The sequence below is a fragment of the Dendropsophus ebraccatus genome, chromosome 13, assembly GCF_027789765.1.
Source record: "Dendropsophus ebraccatus isolate aDenEbr1 chromosome 13, aDenEbr1.pat, whole genome shotgun sequence".
In the NCBI taxonomy this organism is placed as follows: Eukaryota; Metazoa; Chordata; class Amphibia; order Anura; family Hylidae; genus Dendropsophus; species Dendropsophus ebraccatus.
Genome location: NC_091466.1, coordinates 52,698,121 through 52,710,533, shown reverse-complemented (window position 1 = coordinate 52,710,533; position 12,413 = coordinate 52,698,121). Strand labels below are relative to the sequence as shown.

At 43.8% G+C, this 12,413-nt stretch overlaps 1 protein-coding gene across 1 annotated transcript in view; it reads left to right on the top strand.

Annotated features, from left to right (window-relative positions):
* Positions 1 to 11,295, top strand: part of PAX9 (paired box 9) — a 123,179-nt gene extending 111,884 nt beyond the window's left edge. The window contains exons 4-5 of the mRNA XM_069950453.1: positions 8,615 to 8,840; positions 11,198 to 11,295. Coding sequence (XP_069806554.1) covers positions 8,615 to 8,840; positions 11,198 to 11,295 — 324 coding nt within the window. The remainder of the gene's footprint in view (positions 1 to 8,614; positions 8,841 to 11,197) is intronic.
* Positions 11,296 to 12,413: the final 1,118 nt, after the last annotated feature.

Here is a 12,413-nt window from a genome sequence, read left to right as displayed (position 1 = left end):
TGGACACCATTGGGTAAAAGTATTCAATACTCCTATAGGAACCTTTATGAAATAACTGAAAAGGTGACATCAATGTGATGAGAAAGGAAAGCGATAATAATAGAGAGGAGATCCAATTGATTTACCGGCATTAGACTAAAGATTTCCCCTGGATCCCATCAATCAGCTAAATCCCATTGTTTGACATCTCATGTTTGTTTATCTCATTAGTCTAATTCTACTCTTATGAGCCTGACGCTTGGCAGGGGATGCCTCCTGCATGATGGTTGTGTGTATTGATGACAATGTTTACAATGTACTCAACGCTTGGTCCCACACAATTTTAAGAATTAGATGGTTCACTGGATAAAATCAATATAGCCGCTCTCAGTCAATAAAAATAAAGCATTATACTCAGAAGTTACCAGATTCAACACAAGGAGTGGTTAAAGGGGTACTCCGGGCTGGCTTACTTCCTGAGTCATGCTGCCATTCTGTGCCGTGACGTCTCTTGGTCCAAGCTGTGCAGCCCTCCTCTTCAGAGACAATATATCACAAACAGGCTTCGTAAAGACCTTAACCCTTAGAGGACCGGGCCAATTTAAATTTTTGCGTTATCGTTTTTTCCTCCTTGTGCTTAAAAGGCCATAGCACTTACAATTTTCCACCTAGAGACCTACATGAGCCATTATTTTTTGCGCCACTAATTGTACTTTGCAGTGACAGGCTGAATTTTTTCATAAAGTTCACTGCAAAAGCAGGAAAAAATTCAATGTGTAGTGAAATTGAAAAAAAACACATTTATTTTTTTTTTACGCCATTCGCCCTGGGATAAAACTGACCTGTTACATATGTTCCTCAGGTTGTTATGATTACAACGATATGTAACATGTATAACTGTTATTGTATCTGATGGCTTGTAAAAAATTAAAACCATTGTTTACAAATATATGTTCCTTAAAATCGCTCTATTCCCAGGCTAATAGAGCTTTTATCCTTTTGGTCTATGGGGCTGTGTGAGGTGTATTTTTTGCGCCATGATTTTTACTTTCTATCGGTACCTCGATTACGCATATGCAATTTTTTTTGATCGCTTTTTATTACAATTTTTCTGGATTTGATGCGACCAAAGTTGTGCGATTTTGATCAATGATCATAGATCAATGAGAACGGCGCAGACCGCGGCCCGAGCCGGACGTGCGGATCGCTCCTCCAGGACAACGTCGCGGAGGAGTGATCTGCCCCACTAGACACCAGGGAACGGCTGCATAAGGTAATCACAGGTGCATCCAATTACTTAATTAGCGGACACAGCGTTTGGACCGTGCCCGCTAATAGCTATGGTCCCGGGCTACATGCAGCACCCGTGACCTCAGCCCCGCTCTGAACACCTGTAGGCGGCCCTGGACGTACAGGTAGGGGTTAAACTTTTTTTTTTTGCAGAAATCAATAGTCCAGGCGATTTTAAGAAACTTTGTAATTGGGTTTATTAGGCAAATATGCCATTATCTGCATTCAAAAAGACTTTCCCCAGGCCCCCCTCTCTCCTCTCTCATCCACTGCTCATTATCAGGAAATCTCGACTCTTTTACATCAGTCGGGCCCTGTCTGTTCTATGGAGAGGGGAGGAGGGAGATTAGTCTGCAGTAGAGAGCAGAGAACAAAGATTACACAGCAGGAACTGTGTGAAAGCTGCTATTCAGAGGTCATTGCTGACCTCAGAGGAGAGAGCCTGGTGATGTAGCTGTAAATTAACTCTTTGTTGTCCTGTTTTGGTGCCTCATCTCCCTCCATCCCTCCCCTCTCCATAGAGAACAATGAAGACGGGGGGGGGGGGGAGTTTCAAACTGCGTTTTCATGATAAAAATGCATTTTTCGGCTGATAAACCCATTAACAAAGTTTCTTAAAATCGTCTGTACTATTGATTTCTGGAAAAATTTAAACCGTGACACTTTAAGGCCCTTTCACACTAAAGAATCAGCGCAGAGATTCCTTTCAGAACCCCCGTCCCCCGACTCCAGCCTGCCATGTCTTTCAATGGGAAGCCTCGTGCGCCTCTCTGCTCAAAGAATTGACATGTCAGTTCTTTGAGTGGAGAGGTGCGGAGGCACGCAAGACCTTTTATTGAAAGCATAGCAGGCGGGATTCTGTAGTGTGAATGGGCCTTTACAGGTCGAAACTTTGTTTTCTGTACCTGGACATTCAATAAACCTTTTGTTTTGTGTTTGCTGAACTTTGGATGCTGTTGGACTCTTTTGCTCTTGTATGTTGTAACGTCGACACTTGGCATTATCAGCCATGTAGCATGCATTCACCATTCTATACTACCAGTGGACAATTCCTTACAGTGCTGTTGGTTTTGTGGTTATGTCGGCATGTCAAAAGTTATTGATCAGTAGATACAGTATAGCCTGGGAAAGAGAAAGCTGCAGCTGTGCGATCTATATCTTCTGATCGGCTAACTCCAACAATGTAAGGGTCCTATTAGATAAATCAATTTTTATCATTCGCAAATGAGAGCTACCAGAAATCATTCTCTATATTACACAGAATGATAGTCGCCAGTTACTACGATTGTTAACTCCATCTGATTCCAGCGAATCAACAAATGTAAAATAACACTGAATGATTAGTAAACAATCAGCGAACGAATGTGGAATTACAGTGAACGTGTAACAATGATTTTGGGTTCAGCTCAAAAGATGCGATCAATGAGACACGAACAATTTTTTTGATCATTGCCTACATGCACACAAAACGATTATCCCGTGTTATAGGGCCCTAAGTCTTTGAGGCTACATGGTTGTAAGTAGCAAGCAGCTGGCGAGTGGATGGCACGGCTGCTGTGCTCTCTTCCCAGCTATAGCTCTTGATTGCAACGGGTCTCATCAGTGAGACCAACTGCGATCAGTAACTTTTGACATACCTGATGACATGTGAAAAGTTATTTTTAATGACAGAAAATCTTTAACTGAATTGTCAGAGAAACTATACTTCCACACATCTCGAGAATGGAAAGGCGCATCAAGAAATTGTAAAAAGGTGTGTAACCGGCGCCCTGTAATTTAATAATGTTTTGGGGGTTTGGCTAAAGGAGAAGTCCGGGCAAAGCTATTTTTTTTAACAAGTGCTGGGGAGGATAAAAGAAACAACATGCTCTTACCTCCCCAGCTCCAGCACTGTTGGCCACGTACCACCACTCCGGTTCCTGACTGCTTCCTGGTCTGAGCCCGACCCGGGTTGTGACGTGTGAGGTCCGCTCAGCTTGACAGGCTGAGCAGACCATGCACGTCACGACCCGGGTCCGGCTCAGACCAGAAAGTGGAGCGGAAGGATGCAGCCACCAGCACTGGAGCGGGGGAGGTAAGAGCATGTTGTTTCTTTTATCCTCCCCAGCACTTGCTAAATTGCTTTGCCTGGACTTCTCCTTTAAACAAAAACATATCACATAGTTATTAGTTATTGATAGCTTTTATAAGAAAAGGTCACACACATCCCATTCTATGTTCAAGAGTAGAGTTGATCGAACTTCGGGAAATCCTGAACCTTCCGCATTTAATTGCTAATGCCTTCCCGGTCTGTAGGGAAGGAGGAGAGTGCCCGGGAACCGCCTGGAATTCTGCCTATTACCTAGGCTAAATCCCAGAATTCCAGGTGGTATCTGGGCTGCCTCCTCCTTCCCCACAGACCGGGAAGGCATCAGCAATCAAATGCGGAAGGTTCGGGAACGTTCGAGTTTGATCGCACCTAGGATTTCCCGAGGTTTGATCAACTCTATTTAAGAGCTGATAACTTTGTCATATTATCCCACCCTACCTTTTAGTTGCAATGAGAAAACCATAAAAAAACTTATCTTGGGTTTTTCCTAGTTGACCAAATAAAATTCCTTCCCATATAATGCGTCCCACAAACGGTATGCTGCTCTTCCTGAAATCGGAGACCCTCTACTCACCTGATTGTTTTGAAAGATTAAGTCACCTCCCACTTCACAGGAGATTTGGGGGCTCTCTAAATATCCTCCTGTTTACTTCAGATCATTCAGGGTGATGTGTAAACAAACAGAAGACGTTAATCTTGGTAGCTCAGGTTTAAAGGATCCTTTGTGCAAAATCTTAAGGTCAAAACTATTCAGCAAACAATGCCTTTTGTCTATGGGTTTTGGAGAGTGGACATGTAGGCCTCTAGTCAATAAGCTGTGAATTGGTTTATCCTTCTAAGTGATTTACACTCATATGTAAGATGATGTGACCCTTTAGATCTTGATCCATTAGACACCTTCTCATACCAGGAGAGTGCACAAACAGAAGAACCTAATTTAAGTTGCTTGGTTGAAAGATGTCAGTCTTTGGAAAGCATTTATCTTTCTTATATGACGTCAATCGAGGATGACTATATCTCTGACAGAGTGAAAACACACAAGGGTATAATGATGAGAGAAATAAATGTTTTTATTTTTTTTTTATTTTTATAATGGGGTTCTGAAATTCTAAGGTTCCAGGTTGAATGGGTCAATAATCACGTACATGTTGGTATTATTGAGCAGTAATGCATGCCACATGTCGTCCTGATGAAGCGTTAGCAACGCGAAACCTGCCTTGAGGGTGATCGGCTCTGGTACTAACTGGGCAGCAAGTATGAATGAGTCCAGGAATGTGCTAATTATTGATATAGGAGTGTCTATATCTATCTATCTATCTATCTATGAGTATTTTGTAGGAATTAGGGGTGAAGAGCCTCTAAAGCAGGGGTACTCAACAACTTTTAGTGAAGGTCCACTTACCGGGGTCTATTGTCAGGTGAAGGTCCGAGCTGAACATCAGTAGGAAACGTGTTTTGTTACTTTGTCACAAACGTTCAACTATTTATATACAGAATTGCTGCTTAAAACTGGCATTTTTTTCTCTGTCACCAGGCCTTTGATATTAGGTACAAAGGGGGTGACAGCCCTGGTAGTATATAGCCCCCCTGTTGCTCCCCCAGTAGTGTATAGCCCCCCTGTGCGCTCTCCCTCAGTAGTATATAGCCCCCTGTTGCTCCCCCAGTAGTATATAGCCCCCCTGTGCGCTCTCCCCCTGTAGTATATAGCCCCCTGTGAGCTCCCCCCAGTAGTATATAGCCTCCCCGTGCGCTCTCCCCCTGTAGAATATAGCCCCCTGTGAGCTCCCCCTGTAGAATATAGCCCCCTGTGAGCTCCCCCCAGTAGTATATAGCCCCCCTGTGCGCTCTCCCCCTGTAGTATATAGCCCCCTGTGCGCTGTCCCCCAGTAGTATATAGCCCCCTGTGAGCTCCCCCCAGTAGTATATAGCCCCCCTGTGCTCTCCCCCTGTAGTATATAGACCCCTGTGAGCTCCCCCCAGTAGTATATAGCCCCCGTGAGCTCCCCCCAAGTAGTATATAGCCCCCCTGTGAGCTCCCCCCATAGTATATAGCGCCCTGTGAGCTCCCCCTGTAGTATATAGCCCCCCGTGCGCTGTCCCCCTGTAGTATATAGCCCCCTGTGAGCTCCCCCCAGTAGTATATAGCGCCCCTGTGCTCTCCCCCCAGTAGTATATAGCCCCCTGTGAGGTCCCCCCCAGTAGTATATAGCCCCCCTTGTGCTTTCCCCCTGTAGTATATAGCCCCCTGTGAGGTCCCCCCTGTAGTATATAACCCCCTGTGCGCTCCCCCCAGTAGTATATAGCCCCCTCAGTAGTATATAGCCCCATGTGAGGTCCCCCCTTGTAGATGCCCCCCAGACAGAAAAAAAAATAACAAAAACAACTCACCTAGCACCTCGTTCCCCGCTGCGGCTGTCTTCTTCTCTTCCCGTCGGTCCGGCCCCCGGCTGATACGCGCTCTGTAGGGATGTCCCGGGGATTCCCCAGCAGAGCGCGCATCAGTGACCTCAGCGTACGCCGCCGGCCTGCACTTCCGGGAAGGACAGGCCGTCAGCGTACACTGAGGTCTGTGGTGCGCGCTCTGCTGGGGAATCCCCGGGACATCCCTACAGAGCGCGTATCAGCCGGGGGCCGGACCGGCACTGCCCCCAGCCCCACAGGCGTACTGACATCTAAGGACAGTACGCCTATGGGGCGGGAGGCAGTGCGGTAGGGAGCGGGACGGACCGGATCCGGGGCAGTTAGGAGGTCTGACCAGGGGTCCGGACAGCTGGCCTCCGTGGTCTGGGTTCGGACCGCGGTCCGCCAGTTGAGGACCCCTGCTCTAAAGGATTGTGCATCCTATAGTGTGTTTCCGCTGACCCATCTCTGTTTGTTTGGTATAAATAACTATGTGATATTACTTTTGTAAGGCTATATGCTGTATGTTAGACCAGCCTGAATGACAATAAGGTCACATAGTATTTCCGTCAGGCTTTTGGTCACTGTTTTTTTTTCAACCAAAACCAGGAGTGGGTTAAAAACACAGAAACTGTGCAATTCTTTCCATCATATTTTTGCCCTGCCAGTTCCACTCCTGGTTTTGGTTTAAAAAAAACACTAATGAAAATACTATGCGTGAACATAGCCTAAGGCCTTTTTCACACGTCCCGTAATTTACATATCCGTATATTTCCGTATTCGAGTTAGTATTAGTAGATTACAAGGTAGAATTAGTAGATTACCAGGATGCAAACCAATGCTAAAAAAAGGGCATGTCTTAGTGCGGGCGCAGATTTTTTTTTTTTTTTTACGGATCCTCTCATAGAAATCAATGGGTTCCGCTACTTTTAAAGGATTGTAACTTTTTTTGGCATCCATATTTCCGTAAAAAAATACGGAGGACTCATAGCTCATAAGACTATGTTTCTAAGCAACCACAACCAGGAAGAAGGAACTGCAGAAAGAGAATTAACTAATTAAGAGAATTAATTACCAGACCTGTTTTTGTTTTTAATTTTACCCACTCAACTTTATTAACTAGTATTGTGCAGTCAGAAAAAACAAAAACAAAAACTGATTTACGGAAATACAGATGCCCAATCTAAAATTTTTTGAGGATTGTACGGGTGGATAGCGGGAGGTCTCTATGGACTTGAAAACAATACTGAACGTGTGAATAAGGCCTAAGTCTGAATAAGCGCTGCACTTTTAAAGCTGACTAAAAGAGTCATCCATAGTGATTTGTATGTATATTTATTGTGATATTGTTGTATGTTTGTCCAGTCTGTTTTGGTTTTCTCCTTGTGCAATTTGCTGGTTAGGCTAGGTTCACACTGCGTTTTCAGCATCCGTTTAACGCATCAGTTTTTTGCAAAAAACGCATGAAAAACGGATTGCAAAAAACGGATTCATTTGTGTGCATCCGTTTTTCCATTGACTTCCATTATAATAAAAAACAGATCCGTTTTTTTTGACGGACCAAAACGGACCAAAAAACGTTGCTGACCCTATTTTTCTGGACGTTAAAAGAAACGGATCCGTTAAACGGATGCTGAAAACGCAGTGTGAACCTAGCCTTATGTATATTTTTAAAGTTAATACAGATCGTTTCTTTAATGAGAACTAGCCTTGTTGCATGCATATAAAAGGTACTATTCAAGAGGTATTTTGGTTCATATAACATATGGACACAAATGATGATATTATGGTAATAATTCAGGGATGTTACTATTGTCCATGTGGAAGTGTTGAATAAACAGTAGTACAGTGCATGACCATTGAGGCTACCTATTGGATTAGTGGGGTGCTAAAAAAAAAAAAAATCAATGATTTTTCTTTTAAGAACTGGTTGCCCTTAAAGAGGATGTACCACCAGGTACATCCTCTTTAACCTGACACAGGGATAGAACGGCGCCGTCACAAGGAAGCCGCTCCTGCGGTCCATTTTTCGAACCACGGCCCGGTTCCCGTGTACAGCGCCGTTCTATCAACGGTTACCGGCCGGTGCTCAAGCACTGGAGGCCGGCGGGCCGCCCCCCCCCCCCCCAGTGGGAGGGAATTCCCTCCCCTCTATGACGCGTCTCCGTTACAATCAATGGAGCCACGTCATAGAGGGAAGGGAATTCTCTCCCACTGGGGGCGGGCCGGTGTACCTCCAGTGCTTGAGCACCGGCCGGTAACCGTGGATAGAACAGCGCTGTACACAGGAACCAGGCCGCGGTTTGAAAATGGACCGTGGAAACGGCTTCCCCGTGACGGCGCCGTTCTATCCCTGGGTCAGGTTAAAGAGAATGTTCCTGGTGGTACATCCTCTTTAACTTTAATAACAAGCATTTAAGACTTAAAGGGGCGGTAGTCGGTCGCCGGGGGTCTGTATCCCCTGCCGATCTTTATATCGGGCCCCACTGGCTGTGGTATGAATAGAGTCACAGGTATGGCACATGACCCACATCCCTATTCATTCCTATGCAGCAACTGAAAGTGTCACGTATGCTGGAAGAGCAATGTACTCTGCTCTTTTTGTTGACTCTATAGAATTGAATAGAGTTGCGGGTCTAGTGCCGTACCTGTGGCTCAATTCATAACAGAGCCAGCGAGGCCTAAAGCAGAGATTGGCAGGGGATAAAGAGGTCGAACCCCCCGCCACCTCCTACTTTTCCTGTGGATAGAAAAAAAAGTGATTCCCCCTCTCCCCCCCGTAAAAAGTATTTAATTGTATCTATATCTGATCTACACATAAAGTAACCATAATCCTTCATGTTTTTCTCCTTGCAGGCAGCCAGTGGTTTACCAACAGTTGGTAGTTTTGTTGCCGCTTCAGGAATGACTCCATATCCCACTACAGCACCAGTATCCCCTTACATGGCATATGGCACAGCCGCCCCCACCGGGTATGTGACAGGTCATGGATGGCAGCACACCGGGGGTACTCCATTGTCCCCCCATAACTGCGACATTACTGCATCACTGGCATTCAAAGGCATGCACACGGCACGAGAAGGTGAGAATCGGACATAGAACCCATTCTGTGGCCATAAACTGGACGTGGTATATCTAATATCAGCAAATAATTCTATTAATCTTCCCTTCAGCTTTTCATCGAAATTTTATGCAGATTATACATTCTTCAGAGCTGGGCAGATTGATGTATAGATGTAAGGGAAAGATTCTGTATACCTACTAACTTTTTGAATGTAATCTTTGCCCCTTCTATGTGCTGGAGTCTAGAGGGCAGTTAAACTTAATGACTGACAGCCTTTCCTGTATGAATATGTATACAGAGATAACTGTCAATCACAGTTTAGGACCACCCACTGGACTCCTAAGCTCAGAATGAACAGGGACTAAAATAAATACACACATAAATTATATGGAATCTTTTCCCACAAAACTGCATATCAATCTATTCAGTTCTTCCTGCTCTAACATGCTCCTGACGGATCAGATTACATGTTTCAGGTTGACAGGTCATGTTTAACTTTCTAGGACAATATAGTAAATGACGATTTTTACGTCTAACATCTTATTTTCTCATTTCTACACTAAATCACGTCCTTAGGCCCCTGGTTATATTTTGTACTATACAGTATGTAAGCATAAGAAACTACTTGGGTACTTATTGGGTACATTGCTGATTCTCTTATAGTGAATGAAAACAAGTTTTAAGCAACCCCCCCAAACCGCTTGTACCTTCAGATAGCTGCTTTAAATCCAAGATCTGTCCTGGGGTCCATTCTGCAGGTGATGGTTATTGTCCTAAAAAACTACTTTTGAACTTGCAGCCCCGTGCCCAACGGGAGTATCTGTGCCTAACTTTGCACCACCCCTCCGTCCCATCCTCTTCATCATTAGAAATGCCACTGGAACATTTTCTCCTGTCTGAACATTGCACAGGTGCCTTAACGGTCCAGCCCATGTTCAGTATTCACACAGCTGATGAATAGGAGACAATCTGCCTGGGGCATTCTTAATGATGAGGAGGGTGGGGAGGAGGGACAGAGAGGGTGTGCCAGCCTAATGCATACACAATCTAGGCCACGGCCGTTGTGCACGGGGCTGCCAGTTTAAAAGTTGTTTTTTAGGACAATAACTGCATCACCTGCTGAACGGACCCCAGGACAGATCTTGTATTAAAAGCAGCTATCTGAAAGTACAAGTGGTTTGGGGGGGGGGTCAGATTGTGGGTACAGAGTCGCTTTAAGGGTGCGTTCACACGCACAAGATCTGCAGCAGATTTGATGGCGCAGATTCAAATCAAATCTGCTGCAGATTCAAATCTGTGTCATCAAATGTGCTACAGATCCTGTACGTGTAAATGCACCCTAAAGAGGTACTCTAGTTGATTTAAAAGATTTTTTTTTTCACCGATGTCAGAAAGTTATACAGATTTGTCATTTACTTGAATTTAAAAATCTCAAGTCTTCCAGTAGTTATCAGATGCTGTATGTCCTGCATGAAGTGGTTTATTCTTTCTAATCTGACACAGTGCTCTCTACTGCCACCTCTTTCTGTGAAAGGGACTATCCAAAGCCGGAAAGGTTTCTATGGGGATTTGCTACTGCTCTGGACAGTTCCAGACATGGACAGAGTCGGCAGCAGAGAGCACTGTGTCACACTGGAAAGAATACACAACTTCTTTCAGGACACACAGCAGCTGATAAGTACTGGAAGACTTGAGATTTTCAAATAGAAGTAAATTACAAATCTGTATAATTTTCTGACACCAGTTGATCTGAAAGAAAAATGTTTTTGCCGAAGTATCCCTTTAAATGATTGTAAGCTAAAGCCGGCACACTAGAAGCCTTCTCTGACCTGTCCATTTACTACATGTCTGTTAATGAGGTTAATGGTCACTTTCTTCCAGAGACAGCCCCTCTCTTGTCTCCAGTTTGGGTGGGGCTTTGTAACTCTATTCCATTGAAGTGAATGGATCTTAAAGGGGTTATCCAGCACTACAAAAACATGTCCACTTCCCCCTACTGTTGTCTCCAGTTCAGGTGCAGTTTGCAATTAAGCTCCATTTACTTCAATGGAACTGAGTTTCAAAACCCCACCCAAACTGGAGACAACAGTAGGGGGAAAGTGGCCATGTTTTTGTAGCGCTGGATAACCCCTTTAATTACAAACCACACCTGAACTGGAGACAAGAGTCATGCTGTCTCTGGAAGAAAGTGGCCATATTTTTCTGGCACTGAATAACCCCTTTAATCTCAATCCCAATAAATATTTCTTTGGATTACTCTTAAACGTTTAAGATTTTTTTTTAATTATAGTAGATGCTTTAAGTAAACTAGTTGCATGTGGGGTAAAATGGCATTTATTATATCTTACAAATTGTTTTGTTATTTGGTTTAATAGCGGAAGAAACCAAAGTAAGCATCCATTCACGCAAATCTCCGCAGTCCTACCACACATCCCAACGCCACGGGACAGTTGCTCATATGTCAAGTGCATAGAGATCAAGGACACACTGCTCTACACTCTGACATCCAGTATAATGGAAAACATTCCACGGTCTATCAAACTGATAGTACATACAGAACTGGAGCATTGCCAGCAATTCGACAATCACATGGATCTCGAACACCTGACCACTTGAGCAAAGCAACCAGCTGTCTCGATTTCACCTGGATATGCGGTCAGCATGAAAGACATACACCTGGTGGACATACTGTGAAAGAATCTTCTCTGGATTCAGTGAACCATATCTCTGCACCTTCTTATGGAATTTAAAACATGCCACTTCCCAGCTGAACTAAAACAATAACATTTCGTGACCATACATCCAACCTCTATCGGACTTGTGGTTTGTAGCTTTGAAAAATTTTAGAAGCTCTCACACAAAGAAAACTAAAAAAAAAAAAAAAAGTCATGAAACCTGAACTGAATGTGAAGAGGAAATGAAGGGACTTTGGACTCACACCTCGTGCTGTGTAGAGCTTTGTAAATCTTTGACAGCCAAAAATGGGGAATGGGGTTATGAACCCAATCTACACAAAAAGGATAACGGTCACTCAAAGTGATCGAGCCAGATGAGATCTGGAGGACTTATTCATTGAATTCAAGATTCAGCCTCTAAAGCATTAAGATATGCCATCTATCAGGATATGTACATATGTGGTAGATGGCACAAACCTCAAGAGGAAATGTGAAAAGTGTGTTACGTCCTTTGTATAGGTTTTAATTATTATGATCCAATTTAACTATAACAAAGTGGGTGGGAGGGTGGGGTAATATTTTGTCATGGTCTTTTACTTTACAGTTAAGATTTGTTTTGTAGATAATTTAAAAGGAAAAAAATCACACAATGGTTCCCACTGAATCTAAAGGGTTTCCAATGAATAATTTGACTAACATTGGATGTGGTCTTCTGCCATTTCACTGGCTGATACATCATATCTTGATAGCCAAACACATACAGTATATGGCTCAATGAACATGGTCAGCCAGAGACCAACCAACCACACACTTATTATGTTTGTGTATTTTATTCCTTCTTGGAGGACATGTAACCTCCAAATTGGATAAAATAAAGTTTGCCATAACAATCTATAGCATGACCTAGAATCATTTG